The sequence below is a fragment of the Hyla sarda genome, chromosome 6, assembly GCF_029499605.1.
Source record: "Hyla sarda isolate aHylSar1 chromosome 6, aHylSar1.hap1, whole genome shotgun sequence".
NCBI classification, from domain to species: Eukaryota; Metazoa; Chordata; class Amphibia; order Anura; family Hylidae; genus Hyla; species Hyla sarda.
In genome coordinates this window covers 267,252,988-267,275,192 of record NC_079194.1, presented here as the reverse complement: position 1 = coordinate 267,275,192, position 22,205 = coordinate 267,252,988, and the positions used below count along the sequence as shown (strand labels likewise).

The 22,205-nt window shown below is 41.6% G+C and overlaps 1 protein-coding gene across 6 annotated transcripts in view; it reads right to left on the bottom strand.

Annotated features, from left to right (window-relative positions):
* The window catches only part of OTUB1 (OTU deubiquitinase, ubiquitin aldehyde binding 1), a 69,005-nt gene that overhangs the window by 36,978 nt on the left and 9,822 nt on the right, over positions 1–22,205 (bottom strand). The window contains exon 1 of one of the 6 annotated variants that reach the window (XM_056527236.1): positions 12,829–12,925. The exons of 4 other annotated variants lie outside the window; for them this stretch is intronic. In XM_056527236.1, the coding sequence (XP_056383211.1) occupies positions 12,829–12,871 (43 nt within the window). In that variant the 5' untranslated portion in view covers positions 12,872–12,925. Of the gene's footprint in view, positions 1–12,828; positions 12,926–22,205 lie in introns of those variants that run through there. One more of the 6 variants, XM_056527235.1, reaches the window with a different exon arrangement.

The window sequence follows — 22,205 nt, the reverse complement described above, 5'->3', positions numbered from 1 at the left end:
AGTGATGTCTGTGTGTGTGTGAGTGATGTCTGTGTGTGTGTGAGTGATGTCTGTGTGTGTGTGAGTGATGTCTGTGTGTGTGTGAGTGATGTCTGTGTGTGTGTGAGTGATGTCTGTGTGTGTGTGAGTGATGTCTGTGTGTGTGTGAGTGATGTCTGTGTGTGTGTGAGTGATGTCTGTGTGTGTGAGTGATGTCTGTGTGTGTGTGAGTGATGTCTGTGTGTGTGTGAGTGATGTCTGTGTGTGTGTGAGTGATGTCTGTGTGTGTGTGAGTGATGTCTGTGTGTGATGTCTGTGTGTGTGTGATGTCTGTGTGTGTGTGATGTCTGTGTGTGTGTGATGTCTGTGTGTGTGTGATGTCTGTGTGTGTGTGATGTCTGTGTGTGTGTGATGTCTGTGTGTGTGTGATGTCTGTGTGTGTGTGATGTCTGTGTGTGTTGTGTATGTAATGTATGATGTGTATGTAATGTATGATGTGTATGTAATGTATGATGTGTGTATGATGTCTCTGTGTGAGGTGTGTGATGTCTGTGTGTGTGTGTGTGATGTCTGTGTGATGGGTATGTAATGGATAATGTGTGTATGATGTCTCTGTGTGATGTGTATGTAATGTATAATGTATGTATAATGTCTGTGTGTGATGTGTATGTAATATATGATGTGTGTATGATGTCTGTGTGTGATGTGTATGTAATGTATGATGTCTGTCTATGTGGGATGTGTGTATGATGTTTGTCTATGTGTGATGTATGATGTGGGGTGGGCAGCGGTGTATGTATGATGTGGTTGTATATGTATAGTGTGAGTGTATGTGTGAATGATGTCTGTGTGATGTGTGTATGTAATATATGATGTGGGGGGGGCCAGTGGCGGGTGTATGTATGATGTGTGCATATGTATGGTGTAAGTGTATGTGTATGATGTATCTGTGATGTGTGTATGTAATGTATGATGGGGGGGGGCACTGCCGCCAGTTGTACCATCTAATTTTATTTATTTTTAGTGGTTTCTGGCCACCCGCACTGAATTGCACCCCAGAATCCCGCCCCCTTCATACTCGCCGCCGACCAAGAGCCCCACGGATGCACACAAACACGCCCAAACCAAAACTACAACTCCCAGCCTGTTACACCATAACCTAATCTGTAGAACTATAAAGTGCAACATGCTGGGAGTTGTAGTTTTGGTTCAGGTCAGCTGCAGAGCCATAGGCTGCATCAGGGCATGCTGGGTGTTGTAGTTACTAACTGTAATTCCCAGTATTCCCTGACACAGACTATGGCTCTGCAGCTGACATGGACCAAAACTACAACTCCCAGCATGTCCTACAATAACCTTAACTGTACTACTATACAATGCAACATGCTGCAACACCTACACAACCATAGGCTGTATCAGGGCATGCTGGGAGTTGTAGTTATCTAGTAACTAAATGCAACTTCCAGCATTTTCTGACACATAATTAGAGTAAATAAAATGCAGCACATAAACTGGAGCAGAACACCCCCCAGTAACACATAAGTCCCTATGAAGACTGAAAAATAGTGTTTAAAATATTTTAAAAAGTGCGTATATATGTGAATAAGCCCCTTTCCTAATAAAAGTTTTCAATTTTCTTTTAATAAAAATAATACAAAAATAAACATAAGTGGTATCGCTGCATGTGGAAATGTCCAGACTATTAAAATATAATGTTAATTAAACCGTATGGTGAATGGTGTAAATGTAAAAAATAGTCCAGAATTGCTCATTTTTTGGTCACTTCATATGAGAAATTTTTTATGGTGATCAAAAAGTTATATCTAGACTTATCTGGGCTTGTCTCAGGTGCAAAAGGATCTACAGCTCTCCGGCCGCTAATAGCCTGGCATGCTGCGATCACCATGGCCGCAATTAAACCATTAGATCACCACTGTTAAAGTTGACAACAGTGTCTAAAGGGATCTTATATCCATCCCTGGTGGTCTAGTGGGGGGGGGGGGGGGGGGAGAATCGTACTATTTTGGTCGAAATTATTTTATCTACCAGGGCAAGTGGATTTTCTTGAGGGACAAGTAGATTGTGTTCAGCTTTAGTCCCTTGGACAAGTAGTTTTTTTTTTTAATTTCCACACCCCTGTACCTTATCCACAGGCTTCTTTTATACAGAAAAGTATATATAATGTTTAAAGTAACAGTGGTCAGATGTTCAAAAAACGCTCTCCCGTGGGCTGGAAAAGGTGGATACAGTCCTAGGAGACTCTTTCCTAAGACTGTATCCACCTTTTCCAGCCAACCGGAGCACCTGAAAGCTGAACTAATTCATGCAGGATAAGTCATCAACTGCCGAGCCGAGAAGTTCGTGACGAATCGAATTTACTGTAAGTTCGCTCATCTCTAGTCCTAAGGTGTAGCAAAAACCTCCAAACTCCACAAGGACTTGAATCGGCGCAGAATGGATGAGGAACAAGAAGATCACTAGGCGATTTATTTGGAACAACGCGTTTCGACGCCAGGACAGGCGTCTTTTTCAAGTTCACGTTGATGAACTTGAAAAAGACGCCTGTCCTGGCGTCGAAACGCGTTGTTCCAAATAAATCGCCTAGTGATCTTCTTGTTCCTCATCCATTCTGCGCAGATTCAAGTCCTTGTGGAGTTTGGAGGTTTTTGCTACATTTGCTACACCGTTGCGGTGGTGGGACTGGCTGCATTGTGGAATACCTTTTACAGTGTTGTGCCTGACTTTGCACAACCTATTGGGTAAGCGCATCCGATAATATCGGCTTAGTTATATTACCCTTTTAATGCACTATGGAGCGCTTCTTGTCTTTTTACATGTAGTCCTAAGGTGTAAAATGGCCTGGTCCTTAAGGGGTTAAAGACCAAGTACGAGTACCGATTTTTTTTTTTTTACTCGGCGATACCAATTACTGACACCTTTTTACAATGTCACATAACAGGGTTTTTCTTATTTTTTTCCCCCTTTCTTTAATGGGAAAAAAGGGCTTTTTTATATTTAAAAAAAATACATACATATGTACACTTTATGGTAAAATAGACATGTTTTCTTTATTCTGTGGGTCAATACGATTAAAAGGATACCCATGATTACATATCTTTCTATTATTGAACCACTTAAAAAAATAATAATCGCAAACGTTTTAACCAAATTAGTGTGTTTAAAATCCCTCTATTTTGCCGACCTATAACTTTTTCATTTTCCGTATAGGCGGCAGTATGAGGGCAAATTTCTTTGCCCCGTAATCTGTCCTTTTGATACCACATTTGCATATGTAAAACGTAATAAATTTTATATCAATTTTTTTTTTAATAAAATGTTATAGAAAAAAAAAACAGCAATTTTGAACTTTTTTTTTTACGTTCACCGTACGGGATAATTAACATTACATTTTAAGAGTTCCGATATTTACGCATGCGGCATTACCAAATATGTTTATTAAAACTTTTTTTAAATTTTAAAAATTAAATTTTTTTTATTTATTTATTTTTTACACTTTTTTGGGGGTAAAATGGGGAAAAAGGGACAATTTACATTTTTATTGGGAGGAGTGGATTTGTAAAAAAATGTTTTACTTTTATTTTTGAACCTTAATAGTCCCTATAGGGGACTATTTATAGCATTCATTTGATTGTCAATACTGTTCAGTGCTATGCATAGGGCATAGCACGGATCAGTGTTATCGGTGATCTTCTGCTCTGGTCTGTTGGATCTCAGACTAGAGCAGAAGACGCCGGGAGACGGACAGAGGCAGGTAAGGGGACGTCCGTCATTACAGATGATCGGATCGCCGCAAGAGCCCTGTGGGCGATCCGATCATGCATTATTCTGACCGCACTCCCGCAGATGCCGTTATTTGTATTGATCACGGCATCTGAGGGGTTAATGTGATCGTGGATGTCGGCCATTACCGTCGGGTCCCTGGCTGCTATCAGCAGCCGGGAACTGCCGTGCATGACCCAAGCATCGCTCCGATGCTCACGGTCATGTACAGGACGTAAATGTACGTCATAGTGTGTTAACCCCTTAAGGACCAGGGGTTTTTCCACTTTCATTTTTTCCTCCTTACCTTTAAAAAAATCATAACTCAATTTTGCACCTAAAAATCTATTCTACTTCGTAATGACATCAGTCATTTTACCCATAACTCTACGACAAAACAGGGGGAAAAATCATTGTGCGACAAAATTGAAGAAAAAACACAATTTTGTAATTTTGGGGGCTTCCATTTCTACGCAGTAAGTTTTTCGGTAAAAATTACAACTTCTCTTTATTCTGTAGGTCCATACGATTAAAACGATACCCTACTTATACAGGTTTGATTTTGTTGTACTTCTGGAAAAAAATCATAACTACATGGAGGAAAAATTTATACGTAAAAAAATTCTGACCCCTATAATTTTTTATTTTTCCGATTATGGGGCGGTATGAGGGCAAATTTTTTGCCCCGTGATCTGAAGTTTTTAACGGTACCATTTTTGTATTGATCAGACTTTTTGATCGCTTTTTATTCATTTTTTCATGATATAAAAAGTGACCAAAAATACACTATTATGGACTTTGGAATTTTTTTGCACATACGCAAATGATCTTTATTCACTTTTTTTTTCAATGTTATAGCTCCCATAGGGGGCTATAACTCTGCACACACTGACCTTTTACATTAATCAATTGTTTCTCATAGGAAACCATTGATCAATGATTCTGCCGCTTGACTGCTCATGCCTGGACCTTGCGCACTGAGCAGTCATTCAGCGATCGGAAAACAGGAGGCAGGTAAAGGGGACCCTCCTGCTGTCCTACAGCTGTTCAGGATGAAGCGGCGGTCCCTAACAGCCCCCTGAGCTAATGGCATTGGTTTACTTTCACTTTAGACGCAGCGTTAAACTTTGAATGCCGTGTCTAAAGGGTTAATACTGCGCTGCACCGCGTGCTATTAGCCACGGGTCCCGGCCGTTGTTAGAGGCCAGGCCTGACCCGCTATGACGTGGCTCCATGTTATAGAACAGGAGCGGACTCAGGGCGTACAGGTACACCCTTGGTCCCAAACAGGTTAAGTACCACCGCACCAGGATTTACATTTATGTCCTGCGTCGTTAAGATGTTAAACTCTTTGAGAAGGGGGGTGATTCAAATTCTTATTAGGGAAGGGGTTAGTTCCTATTTATAATTATTTATTACACATTTTTTTGTCCCCATAGGGGACTATTACTTGTAATCTGTAGGTTGCATACACTGATCAATGCTATGCCATAGCATAGCTTTGATCAGTTTTACCGGCACTCCCTTACTACTGCCTGTCATGAATTGCTGCAGCAAAGGAGCGAAGATCGGACGGCACGGAGCATGGAAAGGGACCTCTGACCGTCCTCTCAGGTGATCGGGGGGACACCGTGATTTAACCGCGATTTAACCGCGGTGATCCCGATCAGCATCCCTGAGCTAACCAGCAGTTAATCTCAGGACTTTTAGACGCCGTGATCAACTTTGAAAGCGGTATCTAAAAGGTTAATGCATGTCCCGGTTATGCTGCATAGCTCAGGAGTAAATTTACGCCCTGCGTCCTCTTGGAGTTGATCCGCGCAGAGAGTGCAGGCGGCTTACCGCACCACCGTAATACCTGGCGGCAGGACTCCCGCTGGCAGGTATCGGATTAGGAATCGGGGACAAGTACATCCCTGGTGTCCAGAATTGCTGATTTTTGGTCACTTCATATAGCAGAACATTTTTTTATTAAAAAGTGATCAAAAAGTCCCATCAAAACAAAAAGGGTACCGATAAAAAATACAGATCATGGTGCAAAAAATAATCCCCCAAACAACCCTGTACAGTGGTCCCTCAACATACGATGGTAATTGGTTCCAGGCGGACCATTGTTTGTTGAAACAATTGTATGTTGAGGGATTTGTACCATGGATGCTCAATCATACTCATATGTCCCCACTGCTCCAGCCCGTCAGTTTACCGCTCCTCTGATACCGTATCATTACGTCGCTGCTGCTGCCCTGCGCCATCGCTCTCTGTCACAGACAGAGTGACGGCGCAGGAGCAGCGAAATGACAGACCAGAGCAATGGGGTATCATTCAGTGAGGCACATTAAACGGCTATTCGGCAGCAGCTGAAGCAGTCAGCGCTGTCGGATAGCGGTTTTTGCGATGGCCCCGATACACAGAAGCATTTTGATGCTCTGAGAGGCCATTGTACGTGGAAATGATCGTATGTCGGACCATCAATGCCAGGGGACCATTGTATATGGAAAAATAAGAACGTTATAGGGTCAGAAGAAGACATTTGAAGTACAGTAAAAAAAAATGTTAGATAATTTTTGGGTAGTAAATTAAAACAACCTTAATACATTGGATATCGCTATTGTATGGACCTGCAGAATATAGATAATGTGTCATTGTTATTGAAAAGTGCACTGCATAGAAACATTTTTTTTTACTTTCTTCCCAGAAATTTTATTTTTTTGTTTGACTGTAGATTTGGTGGTGAAATGAGTGATGTGCTTACAAAGTACAATTGGTGGCTGCACATAACAAGACTCATGTGTCTGTAGGTGGAAAACAAAGTCGAGGAGGAAAAAAAAACTAAAACTTAAATGGGCACTGTCAGATACAAAGGGGAAATTTAGCAAGGTATTTAGAGCCTTTTGCTTACTCCGGGCACACAAAAACTTTTTTGTGCGACTTTTGTGGGTAAGCAAAAAGTTTTCAGTTTTCACTTTGCAGTGGTCACACATTTATGATGTGCGAAAGTCACACGTAGGCAAAAAAAAAAAAAGTCGCAAACACCTTACAAAACATCGCAAGTGTTCTCCAGGTCTGAGCTGGAGTACAAAATTCCCATACGTGAGCAAATTTAAATAGTCGTAAAACGTCTCAGCTGCAACTTCTTTATTTTGCTTATGTGTTCCAAATTTATCAACCCCCTGTGACAGTATGATAAATATATAGCACATAAGCAAAACTAAAGCAAAAAAAAAAAAATGTAAAAAAACAAAGCAAAACAAAAAAAAAAACACTTCTTTGGAACTTGCTTACCATACCAAACAATGATAACTATCCCCCAAAATCTTTTTATATGTTGTACATTTTGGCAAAACATTATTAATCTTTCTATTATACTTCATACAAAATGTTTATTTCCTTTTTATAGAAATCATGGCTTTGTCGAAGCTGAAGCACAGGCATGGACAAAGTACAGTAAGTGAGGGTGGGCTAACACTCTATATTGGAAAAGTTAATGTTTTGCCAAGATGTACAAACATAAGTTCTTGAATCTGACAGTGCCCATTTAAGCCCTTAAGGACCAAGCCCATTTTGAACTTAAAGGGGTAACCCGCCCCTAGACCTCTTATCCCCTTATCCAAAGGACAGGGGATAAGATGTCAAATCGCCGCGGTCCCGCTGCTGGTGACCCCAGGGATCTCCGCTGCGGCACCCCGCTGTCATTACTGCACAGAGCGAGTTCGCTCTGTGCATAATGACATGCGATACAGGGGACGAAGCAGTGTGACATCACGGCACGCCCCCTTAATACAAGTCTATGGCAGGGGCGTGATGACCGCCACGCCCCCTCCCATAGACTCGTAATGAGGGGGGCGGGCCGTGATGTCACGAGGGGCGGAGCCGTGACATAACAATGCTCTGGCCCCTGTAATGCGTGTCATTACGTGCAGAGTGAACTCGCTCTGTGCAGTAATGACAACGGGGTGCCGCAGCGGAGATCCCTGGGGTCACCAGCAGCGGGACCGCGACGATCTGACATCTTATCCCCTATCCTTTGGATAGGGGATAAGATGTCTAGGGGTGGAGTACCCCTTTAAGGACCTGGCCAATTTCCATTTTTGCACTTCGTTTTTTCCGCCTCCCTTTCTAAGCTCATAACGCTTTAAATTTTGCACCTACAGACCCATATAACGGCTTGTTTTTTGCACCACCAATTATACTTTGTAATCACATCAAATATTTAATAAAATCTATCGCAAAACAAAAAAATATATTTGTGGGGTGAAATAAACATACCATTTTGTAACTTTTGGGGGCATCCGTTTCTACACAGTGCAATTTTCGGTAAAAATTACACCTGATTTATTTTGTAGGTACAGTTACAAGGATACCCAATTTATGTAGATTTTATTTTTCTACTTTAAAAAATTTATAACTACATGCACCAAAATTAGTATGTTTGAAATTGTCATCTTCTGACCCCTATAACTTGTTTTTCCGCATACTGGGCTATATGAGGGCTCATTTCTTGCACCGTGGTCTGTCGTTTTTATCGGTACCATTTTTGCTTTGATGGGATTTTATGATCGCTTTTTATAAAAAAAAAATGTCATGGTATATGAAGTGACCAAAAATGCACAATTTTGGACTTTGGTATTTTTTTTTTTTTTTACGTGTATGCCATCACGGCGATTACGCACACGGTGATACCAAATAAGATTTTTATTACATTATTTTAAAAAATGGAAAAGAAGAGTGATTCAAAGGGGTTAATTCGCTTTTAATTACTTTTTTTTTTTAAGTCCCCAAAGGGGGCTACACCATGCAATCGTTTGATTGCATACAGAGATCAATGCTATGCCATAGTATAGCATAGATCAATGTAATCAGCACTCTGCTCTGCTCCAGGCTAGGAGCAGCAGAAGACCGATCAGATGGTGAGGAGGCAGGTAAGGGCCCTCCAGCCGTTCACTCAGCTGATTGGGACATCCATGGCGACATTGCAGGTCCCAATCAACTCCACTGAGCTACTGGCACTGTTAACCCCGCATTTTTGACGCCGCAATCAACTTTGATCATGGCATCTAGAGAGTAAATGCTGTGCATCGTCCCAATCGGCGGTGCCCGGCATTAGCCGTGGGTCCTGGCTGCCTATAGCAACCAGGACCCACCCATGAGGGGACTGGACATGAAATAAGGGAGATTTCCCCATTTATTTTATCACAGTCACATATCAAAATCGAAGTATGTACCTCCATAAGCACAATCACACATTTTCCCCAAATCATGCAGCCTTACAACATACGTGCCATATGTAGAATCAGAGACTTCTGAGGGTTGTTCAAACAGAAGCATGACATATTGATGGCAACAGGGATGCAAAATCTGACATGTATCCCCTTAAAGGGGTATTCCAGGCCAAAACTTTTTTTTGTATATCAACTGGCTCCGGAAAGTTAAACAGATTTGTAAATTACTTCTATTAAAAAAATCTTAATCCTTCCAATAGTTATTAGCTTCTGAAGTTGAGTTGTTGTTTTCTGTCTAACTGCTCTCTGATGACTCACGTCCCGGGAGCTGTGCAGTTCCTATGGAGATATTCTCCCATCATGCACAGCTCCCGGGACGTGACATCATCATTGAGCAGTTAGACAGAAAACTTCAGAAGCTAATAACTATTGGAAGAATTAAGATTTTTTAATAGAATTAATTTACAAATCTGTTTAACTTTCCGGAGCCAGTTGATATATATATATATATATATAAAAAGGTTTTGCCTGGAATACCCCTTTAACTTGACCTAGTAAAGTGCACATACAAGCCCTGATTTACTAATGTCAGCCAAACTCTTTTTCTCGGGTTGTGCGATCAAATTTGTGTCTTATAGCCCATGCGACACAATTTCCCGACAAAAATACCATCACTCAGTGTATTTTAAACCTGTCAAAATGGGCGGGGTTAGCCAAAAAAGGGGTGTGTTCCCCACAAAAAAGAAAAACACACTCCGAGTATGATGAAAAACTCACAGGAAAACATGTGACTTTTGCTTCACCAAAACCCAACAGCTCTGAGCTGTTGGGAAATTACTCAAACCCAAGTGAATCCTACCCCCATCATGGAACAGGGTCGGTTCCATGTTGGGGGCAGTAGTACAGGGGCTGAGGGATTGATCGCACCGGGTCTCACTTCTGAGAACCGATCCAATGAGAAGTTATTTCTATTTGAAATTTGAGGAGCCCTGAATGGCCCATACTGAGGAGCCATTCAGGGCTCCCGGCGGGGTTTTCAAATAGAAGCACTGCGGTGGGAATATATAAAATCACAGGGGGGGGGGCTGTCTGCCCTGCAGCGCTTCTATATATAAGTTTTGCTCCCCCCAGCGCATTTATATAGGTATTGTCCCCCGCAGCGCATGTGTATATATATTTTCCCCCCACAGCGCTATCATACGCCCTCTTCAACGATATGAAGGAAAAGTATTCTATTACCGGCACTTCTTTTGCCGGCCCGATGCGCTGCTGAAAGAATACTTGTCATTCATGGCACTGCAGCGGCATCTGTACATAGATGCACTGCGGGGGTCAGACCTATATCCATATGTCTGGCCCCTACAGGGCTTCTATAATCATATGCCTCCGCAGCGCTATGAAAAGGAGTCTATCAGTAGCACATCAGGCCGGCCAGCTTCCCAGCAAGATGCGCTGCTAATAGAATTCATAGTGCTGCCGAGGGCTTATGATAGCGTTGCATGGGGAAAATATATATACACATGCGCTGCGGGAGACAATACCTATATAAATGCGCTGCGGGGGGAAAGACATATAGAAGCGCTGCGGGGGGCAAGATATACCCCCCCCCCCCCCCCCAGAAATTCTATATATCTTTCCCCATCACATCGCTTCAATTTGAAAACACCGCCAGAGCCCTGAATGGCTCCCGGCGGGGAAATTAAAAATGAAAGCAAAAGTACACTGTACATCGCTGGGGAGGAGCAAGCTGCCCACTCCCATGCTTAATAACTTCTGATCGGATCAGGTCAGAAGTGAGACCAATCCCTCAGCCCCTGTACTACTGCCCCCTAGGGGTTAGTAGTACAAGCACTAATGTAGTCTGAATTTACAGACAGACGGCTGTGTGAATGCCACCTTTCAACATGTTACATTGTACAACTTTTTAAAATAATTTTTGACCCATATATCTTAATCTGTTCTGTACGTTTGCTTCTCACTTTCCGATCTTTAACCCCTTAATGACGCAGGACGTAAATGTACGTCCTGTGAGCTGGTACTTAATGCACCAGGACGTCCTATACATAACCGCGAGCATCGGCGTGATGCTCGGGTCATGCAAGGCAGGTGCCGGCTGCTGATAGCACAAATGACCCGTCAGTAATGGCATACATCCGCGATCGCGCGTATGTCAACCATAACCCCTCAGATGCCATGATCACGGCATCTGCAGCATTGCGGTCACTAAAATGGATTATCAGATGGCCCACAGCGCTGCCGCGGCGAACTGATCATCCAGAACGGCAGACGAAGGTCCCCTCACCTGCCTTCCACAGGTCGTCTGCTCTGGTCTGCGATCAAGCAGACCACAGCAGAAGATGACCGATAATAATGATCAGTGCTATGTCCTATGCATAGCAAACAGTATTAGCAGTTGAATGATTGCTATAAAAATAGTCCCCTATGGGGACTATTAAAGTGTAAAAGTAAAAAACTTTTTAAAACAAGGGCCCCTCCCCCAATAAAAACGTAAATTGTCCAATTTTCCCTATTTCACCCCCAAAAAGTGTAAAAAAAAATATTTTATATACATATTTGGTATCGCCGCATGCGTAAATATCCGCACTATTAAAATAAAATGTCAATGATACCGTACGGAGAATGTCAGGAACATTAAAAAAAAAATACAAAATAGCTGCTTTTTTTTTATATAACATTTTGTTCCAAAATTTTTTTTTTTGATTAAAAATGTATTAAAGTTTTATATAAGCAAATATGGTAACAATAAAAAGTACAGATCACGGCGCAAAAACTGAGCCCTCATACCGCAGCTTATACGGAAAAATAAAAAAAGTTATAGGTCTTCAACAGTAATAGAAAAGTATGTTATCATGGGTATCATTTTAATCGTATTGACCCAAAAAATAAAGAACACGTCATTTTTACCGTAAATTATACGGCGTGAAAACGTAACCTTCCAAAATTTGCTAAATTGTGGTTTTCTTTTGAATTTCCCTGCACAAATAGTATTTTTTTTTGGTTGCGCCATACATTTTATGGTAAAGTGAGTGATGGCGTTACAACGGACAACTGGTCGCGCAAAAAAAAAAAAACAAGCGCTCATACTAGTCTATGGATGAAAATATAAAATAGTTATGATTTTTTGAAGGCGAGCAGGAAAAAAACAAAAACGTTAAAATAAAGTCCTTAAGGACCAAAAGGGCTGAGTCTTTAAGGGGTTAATTGGATGTTTCTTTAATCATCTTGGCGGCAATACTGCCTGTCAGGGCAGAATAAATTTCGTGCGACAGATTTAAACCAGTGTGACACAAAAAAAACAGACGGGCGACAGATTAGTAAATCAGGGGGGGGGGGGAGTAAATAGAGAGACACTCCACATTAAACACTCAGGTTTTAGTAAATCAGGGCCAGTGTGTATGAATTGCCGTTTACTACAGTAAGTGCTCATTGACCTGGCAGTTTCACAATGTTACCACATACATTAGCATCTGAGAATAGAGAGGAGTTACTGTTCCTGTATGCGAGTAGACATCACATGAACAGTGTGATTCCAGATAATTCATAGAAAATTCCAGAAACCTCCTAAACCCCAGCTCTCTTTTACATATGTGATATCCATTGTATCGGGTCTATGGAGCACAGGAGCCCGTCCCCTCCCACAGACAGCGCCACCCTGCGGCTACATATCCATGCACTGACTACAGCGGATCACCTTAGCCTCCATAGTGCGGTGCTGATATGGAGGAAACAACCTCACGGCTGCTGTCTGGTAATGCTGCGGTTACACGCCGGAGTATGCACCACCTATGAATGAGCATCCCTATCTACTCAGCGCCTTCCTTCTTCTCACCATCACAGTCGCTCTGTAGACGATCAGATTCTTCAGCTGCCATTTTTCCTCCTGTCCCCACTTGCTTTCACTTCCGGGAGACTCCGAACCGGAAGTCGGGCATACATTTCATCGAATCCGCCGGATGTGATGCGAAGTATGAAATCGTTCCGGGCCCTGTGGCTTGTGCCGGGCTGCAGCGGCTTACTTCTGACCGGGTACATGGGCTAGCAGCCGGCCCTATAGACCTCCACCGGATCGAACCCATAATAATAACCGCAGGGTGGGCTGTGATTTGGAGGAGCGAAAGGTGGCACAAGAGTGGCATCCAGGAACTGTGCAACACAATATGTATCGCACACCTATAATGATTCAATTTATCCACAGCGCACTTTGGCCTTAAAGGGTTTCTACGATGAAAACATATATATATATATATATATATATATATATATATATATATATATATATATATATATAATCAACTTGTGCCAGAAAGTTAAAAAGATTTGTAAATTAAACGAAAAAAGGAAAGGCAATGTGCAGCTCACAAAAAATTAGTCGAGGTATATATATGGTCATAGGCGTGCGCAGCCTATTGCATTAGGGTGTGCACCCTAAAGCACAAACGCACGCAGCGCACGCGTGTGTGTGATATATATACACACACTCTTGCTTGCATGCACACATACATAAACATACCTACACTCATAAATATCAATACAAACAAAATGAAAAACTTTATTAACTTTTTTTGGGATTGGAGGCTCCATTATACATACACTGTACAGCAATCATACCTCCATTATACATACACTGTGACTGTACAGCAATCATACATCCAATCCATTAATAATGGATTGGATGTATGATTGCTGTACAGTCACAGACAGTGTATGTATAATGGATGTATGCTTGCTGTACAGTGTATGTATAATGGTGGTATGATTGCTGTACAGTGTAAGTATAATGGAGGTATGATTGCTGTACAGTGTAAGTATAATGGAGGTATGATTGCTGTACAGTGTATGTATAATGGAGGTATGCTTGCTGTACAGTGTATGTATAATGGTGGTATGCTTGCTGTACAGTGTATGTATAATGGATGTATGATTGCTGTACAGTGTATGTATAATGGATGTATGATTGCTGTACAGTGTATGTATAATGGTGGTATGATTGCTGTACAGTGTATGTATAATGGAGGTATGATTGCTGTACAGTGTATGTATAATGGTGGTATGATTGCTGTACAGTGTATGTATAATGGAGGTATGATTGCTGTACAGTGTATGTATAATGGTTGTATGCTTGCTGTACAGTGTATGTATAATGGATGTATGCTTGCTGTACAGTGTATGTATAATGGATGTATGATTGCTGTACAGTGTATGTATAATGGTTGTATGCTTGCTGTACAGTGTATGTATAATGGATGTATGCTTGCTGTACAGTGTATGTATAATGGATGTATGCTTGCTGTACAGTGTATGTATAATGGATGTATGCTTGCTGTACAGTGTATGTATAATGGTGGTATGCTTGCTGTACAGTGTATGTATAATGGAAGTATGATTGCTGTACAGTGTATGTATAATGGAGGTATGATTGCTGTACAGTGTATGTATAATGGTGGTATGCTTGCTGTACAGTGTATGTATAATGGATGTATGCTTGCTGTACAGTGTATGTATAATGGTGGTATGCTTGCTGTACAGTGTATGTATAATGGAAGTATGATTGCTGTACAGTGTATGTATAATGGAGGTATGATTGCTGTACAGTGTATGTATAATGGATGTATGCTTGCTGTACAGTGTATGTATAATGGCGGTATGCTTGCTGTACAGTGTATGTATAATGGTGGTATGATTGCTGTACAGTGTATGTGTAATGGTGGTATGATTGCTGTACAGTGTATGTATAATGGAGGTATGCTTGCTGTACAGTGTATGTATAATGGAGGTATGCTTGCTGTACAGTGTATGTATAATGGTGGTATGCTTGCTGTACAGTGTATGTATAATGGTGGTATGCTTGCTGTACAGTGTATGTATAATGGCGGTATGCTTGCTGTACAGTGTATGTATAATGGTGGTATGATTGCTGTACAGTGTATGTGTAATGGTGGTATGATTGCTGTACAGTGTATGTATAATGGAGGTATGCTTGCTGTACAGTGTATGTATAATGGAGGTATGCTTGCTGTACAGTGTATGTATAATGGTGGTATGCTTGCTGTACAGTGTATGTATAATGGTGGTATGCTTGCTGTACAGTGTATGTATAATGGATGTATGATTGCTGTACAGTGTATGTATAATGGTTGTATGCTTGCTGTACAGTGTATGTATAATGGTGGTATGCTTGCTGTACAGTGTATGTATAATGGAAGTATGATTGCTGTACAGTGTATGTATAATGGAGGTATGATTGCTGTACAGTGTATGTATAATGGATGTATGCTTGCTGTACAGTGTATGTATAATGGCGGTATGCTTGCTGTACAGTGTATGTATAATGGTGGTATGATTGCTGTACAGTGTATGTATAATGGATGTATGATTGCTGTACAGTGTATGTATAATGGATGTATGCTTGTTGTACAGTGTATGTATAATGGTGGTATGATTGCTGTACAGTGTAAGTATAATGGAGGTATGATTGCTGTACAGTGTATGTATAATGGAGGTATGCTTGCTGTACAGTGTATGTATAATGGTGGTATGCTTGCTGTACAGTGTATGTATAATGGATGTATGATTGCTGTACAGTGTATGTATAATGGATGTATGATTGCTGTACAGTGTATGTATAATGGATGTATGCTTGCTGTACAGTGTATGTATAATGGAGGTATGATTGCTGTACAGTGTATGTATAATGGAGGTATGATTGCTGTACAGTGTATGTATAATGGAAGTATGCTTGCTGTACAGTGTATGTATAATGGAGGTATGCTTGCTGTACAGTGTATAATGGAGGTATGCTTGCTGTACAGTGTATGTATAATGGATGTATGATTGCTGTACAGTGTATGTATAATGGATGTATGCTTGCTGTACAGTGTATGTATAATGGATGTATGATTGCTGTACAGTGTATGTATAATGGTTGTATGCTTGATGTACAGTGTATGTATAATGGATGTATGCTTGCTGTACAGTGTATGTATAATGGTGGTATGCTTGCTGTACAGTGTATGTATAATGGAAGTATGATTGCTGTACAGTGTATGTATAATGGAGGTATGATTGCTGTACAGTGTATGTATAATGGTGGTATGCTTGCTGTACAGTGTATGTATAATGGAGGTATGCTTGCTGTACAGTGTATGTATAATGGTGGTATGCTTGCTGTACAGTGTATGTATAATGGTGGTATGCTTGCTGTACAGTGTATGTATAATGGATGTATGATTGCTTTACAGTGTATGTATAATGGATGTATGATTGCTGTACAGTGTATGTATAATGGTTGTATGCTTGCTGTACAGTGTATGTATAATGGAAGTATGATTGCTGTACAGTGTATGTATAATGGTGGTATGATTGCTGTACAGTGTATGTATAATGGATGTATGCTTGCTGTACAGTGTATGTATAATGGCGGTATGCTTGCTGTACAGTGTATGTATAATGGTGGTATGATTGCTGTACAGTGTATGTATAATGGATGTATGATTGCTGTACAGTGTATGTATAATGGATGTATGATTGCTGTACAGTGTATGTATAATGGATGTATGATTGCTGTACAGTGTAAGCATAATGGAGATATGATTGCTGTACAGTGTATGTATAATGGACAGGGCCGTCTTTAATTTTGATTGGACCCTGGGCAAGCAATTTTTTTTGGTCCCCCCGGTCCCCCATCCCACACACACTCGGGATCAGTACAGGATCAGTAATGTAATGTATGTACACAGTGACCTCACCAGCAGAATAGTGAGCACAGCTCTGGAGTATAATACAGGATATAACTCAGGATCAGTACAGGATAAGTAATGTAATGTATGTACACAGTGACCTCACCAGCAGAATAGTGAGTGCAGCTCTGGAGTATAATACAGGATATAACTCAGGATCAGTACAGGATAAGTAATGTAATGTATGTACACAGTGACCCCACCAGCAGAATAGTGAGTACTGCTCAGGAGTATAATACAGGATATAACTCAGGATCAGTACAGGATAAGTAACGTAATGTATGTACACAGTGACCTCACCAGCAGAATAGTGAGTACAGCTCTGGAGTATAATACAGGATATAACTCAGGATCAGTACAGGATACGCACGGGGGAGGGGATTATCAGATTATGCATGTGAGGGGAGGATAATAATGATTATTATAATCCTCCCCTCACATATATGTAACATCCCCTCTTCACATGTATAATCTGATAATCCCCTCCTCACATTGATAATCCCTTCACATATATATATATATATAATATCATACTCAGATTATATGTGAGGGGATTATCAATGTGAAGAGGGGATTATCAGATTATATATGTGAGGGGGAGATGTTACATATATGTGAGGGGAGGATTATAATGATCATTATTATCCTCCCCTCACATGCATAATTTCCTCGCTTCTCACATTATATAATAAATCCCCCCTCACATTATATAATAAATCCCCCCACCCCCACACTATATAATAAATCCCCCCTCACATTATATAATAAATCCCCCCCACACTATATAATAAATCCCCCCTCACATTATATAATAAATCCCCCCCACCCCACAAACACACACACACACTATATAATAAATCCCCCCTCACATTATATAATAAATCCCCCCACACTATATAATAAATCCCCCCTCACATTATATAATAAATCCCCCCCACACTATATAATAAATCCCCCCTCACATTATATAATAAATCCCCCCCACACTATATAATAAATCCCCCCTCACATTATATAATAAATCCCCCCCACCCCCACACACACACACACTATATAATAAATCCCCCCTCACATTATATAATAAATCCCCCCCACACTATATAATAAATCCCCCCTCACATTATATAATAAATCCCCCCCACCCCCCCCCCCCACACACACACTATATAATAAATCCCCCCTCACATTATATAATAAATCCCCCCCACACTATATAATAAATCCCCCCTCACATTATATAATAAATCCCCCCCACCCCCACACTATATAATAAATCCCCCCTCATATGATATAATAAATCCCCCCACACTATATAATAAATCCCCCCTCACATTATATAATAAATCCACCCCCACCCCCACACTATATAATAAATCCCCCCTCACATTATATAATAAATCCCCCACCCCCACACTATATAATAAATCCCCCCTCACATTATATAATAAATCCCCCCCACCCCCACACTATTTAATAAATCCCCCCCACCCCACACACACACACACACTATATAATAAATCCCCCCTCACATTATATAATAAATCCCCCCCACACTATATAATAAATCCCCCCTCACATTATATAATAAATCCCCCCCCCCCACACACACACTATATAATAAATCCCCCCTCACATTATATAATAAATCCCCCCCACACTATATAATAAATCCCCCCTCACATTATATAATAAATCCCCCCCACCCCCACACTATATAATAAATCCCCCCTCATATGATATAATAAATCCCCCCTCACATTAGATAATAAATCCACCCCCACCCCCACACTATATAATAAATCCCCCCTCACATTATATAATAAATCCCCCCACCCCCACACTATATAATAAATCCCCCCCACCCCACACACACACACACACACTATATAATAAATCCCCCCTCACATTATATAATAAATCCCCCCCACACTATATAATAAATCCCCCCTCACATTATATAATAAATCCCCCCCACACTATATAATAAATCCCCCCCACCCCACACACACACACTATATAATAAATACCCCCCAACACACACACATTATACATACTCTATTCACATATCCGGCGGTGGGTCCCCTAATGCGGCCTGGATCCTGGAAGCGGCCGTGTGGGGACTGAGAGGAGCGGGAGACTCTCTCTGCTCCGCTCCTCTCTATGATGCCGCCCGTGACGTCGCACGTCACGTCACGTGACCATCTCCCAGACAGCCATTGCGGTACTGGCTGCCTGGGGATGAGTGACGACGGCGGCGAACATAAAAAGGTAGCGTGCGGCGCAAACCCGCCCCGCCCTGACGCCTGGCCCGCCAGCCTTTATCAGGGCCCATGGGGCAAAAGGGGCGAGCTGCTTTTGGGCCCCCAGGAATTACAGGGCCCGGGGCAGCTGCCCCTTTTGCTCCGCGGCCGCGGTGATTAGGGTGTGCCTGGGCACACCCTGTGCGCACGCCTATGTATATGGTATAGTACTTACACCAAAAAAAGTACAATAAAGATTTAAAAAAAGATAATGGAAACCATCACCTCGAGACTAGAGATGAGCGAATTTACAGTAAATTTGATTCGTCACGAACTTCTCGGCTCGGCAGTTGATGACATATCCTGCGTAAATTAGTTCAGCCTTCAGGTGCTCCGGGGGGCTGGAAAAGGTGGATACAGTCCTAGGAAAGAGTCTCCTAGGACTGTATCCACCTTTTCCAGCCCACCGGAGCACCTGAAAGCTGAACTAATTTATGTAGGAAAAGTCATCAACTGCCGAGCCGAGAAGGGCTCGGCAGTTGATGACTTTTCCTGCTCGAGACTAATATCGAGACTAATATCAGATAAACTGATACATGATGAATTTGTACAAAAATGTACCTGAAGGCTGAACTAATTTATGCAGGAAAAGTCATCAACTGCCGAGCCGAGAAGTTCGTGACTAGAGATGAGCGAACTTACAGTAAATTCGATTCGTCACGAACTTCTCGGCTCGGCAGTTGATGACTTTTCCTGCATAAATTAGTTCAGCTTTCCGGTGCTCCGGTGGGCTGGAAAAGGTGGATACATTCCTAGGAGACTCTTTCCTAGGAATGTATCCACCTTTTCCAGCCCACCGGAGCACCTGAAGGCTGAACTAATTTACGCAGGATAAGTCATCAACTGCCGAGCCGAGAAGTTTGTGACGAATCAAATTTACTGTAAATTCGCTCATCTTTACTCGAGACTAATATCAGATAAACTGATACATGATGAATTTGTACAAAAATGAGGAACCGTGCTTCAAATTAATTATGATAACAGAATAGATTTATTAAAACATATAGCAAAATAAATTTAAATGAAAATTCTATAAAAATAAAAAAAAACTTACACACGGCGCTTGTGTGGAGGCAAATAGCTGTTTAAAATATAATATAAAGCAATAATACCGCTCTATAGGGATATCAGAAAGTCCGCTAATCTGGCATCTATTAGTCCGGAAATAATCACAGTCGGCAATTATGATGAATATCAATGATTGTATACTCAATGGGGGACATGTATCATTTCCAGTGTATAATAGAAGTTTTTTACCCCTCTGCCTTGTTGTCTAAATTTGGCGCAGCTGCGTTAAATTTATAATTCTTGTGCAGCTACTTTCTTGAATTGCGTTTAAATTTTGAATTCTCTTCAGAGCATAAATTTACCCCCAGCTCTATTTAGTAGGAGCTTTGTCTGCAGCATATCTGCACCTAAACAGTAAGTGTGTCCTCGTTATTAGTTTTAGAATTTTTTTTCTTCATTATGTAGAGTTTTAATCTCACAATAATACCACTTTTTGCACCCAATTATAACACATCAATTATACCAATGTCCTTATTCTTCATTTAACATCTGTGACACCCCTGTGCAAATCACCTCAAATGTACATGGTGCACTCTACCTTATGGGCCTTGTTGTGCGCCCGCAGAGCACTTTGCGCCCACATATGTGGTATCTCCGTACTCTGGCTAAATTGTGTCCCAAAAAATGGGGATCTTTTTTCCCATTTACCTCTTGTGAAAATGTAAAGTATGCGGCAACACCTGCATGTCAGTGTAAATAATTTTATTTTTATACACTAACATACTGGTGTAGACTCCAACTGTTCTTTTTCATAATGGGTAAAAGGAGAAAAAGCCCCCCAAAATCTGTAAGGCAATTTCTCCCGAGTACTGCGATACCCCATATGTGACCCTAAAATGTTGCCTTGAAATACGACAGGGCTCCAAAGTGAGAGAGCGCCATGCACATTTGAGGCCTAAATTAGGGTTTTGCATAGGGGTGGACATAGGGGTATTCTATGCCAGTGTTTCCAAAACAGGGTGCCTCCAGCTGTTGCAAAACTCCCAACATGCCTGGACAGTCAATGGCTGTCAGGCAATACTGGGAGTTTGCAACAGCTGGAGGCTCCATTTTGGAAACAGTGCCGTACCAGACATTGTTCATATTTATTGGGGAGGGGAGGGGAACTGTGTAGCGGTATGTGTATATATAGTGTTTTTTACTTATTTTATTTAAGTGTAGTGTAGTGTAGTGTTTTTAGGGTACAGTCACACGGGCGGGGGTTCACAGCGAGTTTGCTGCATCTCAATCTTGCAGCACTCCCTGTAAACCTCCGCCTATGTGAGTGTACCCTGTCCATTCACATTGGGGGGAGGGGGGGGGGAAACATCCAGCTGTTGCAAAACTACAACTCCGAGCATGCCCTTTGGCTGTCCGTGCATGCTGGGAGTTGTAGTTTTGCAACAGCTGGAGGCACACTGGTTGCGAAACACGGAAACAGACTCAGTGTTTCGCAACCAGTGTGCCTTCAGCTGTTGCAAAAACTTCAAATCTCAGCATGCAGTGACAGCAGAAGGACATGCTGGAACTTGTAGTTATGCAACAGCTGGAGGCATACTGCTACAACTCCCAGCATGCCCTTTGGCAGTCCGTGCATGCTGAGGGTTGTAGTTATGCAACAGCTGAAGGCACACTGGTTGCAAAACACTTGAAAAACTATAATTCCCAGCATGGCCAGACATGCTGGAAGTTGTATTTCGGCAATATCTGAAGGGTCAGATGTTGACGAACTACAACTCCCAGCATGCTTGGGCAGTCTGGGCATGCTGGGAGTTGTAATTTTGCAACAGCTGGAGGTCCACAGTTCGTAGACCACTGTATAATGGTCTTCAATCTGTGGTCTTCCAGATGTTACAGAACTACAACTCCCAGCATGCCTCGACAGAGTGGGCATGCTGAGATTTGTAATTTTGGAACATCTGGAAGAGCACAGATTGGAGACCATTATACAGTGGTCTCCAAACTGTGGCCCTCCAGATGTTGCAAAACTACAACTCCCAGCATGCCCAGAAAGCCAAAGGCTGTCTGGGCATGCTGGGAGTTGCAGTTTTGAAACTCCCAGAGGCAGCAGTGAGATCTCTTTACGGCGATCTCACTGCTGCCAATGAAGATGCCGCCCTGCT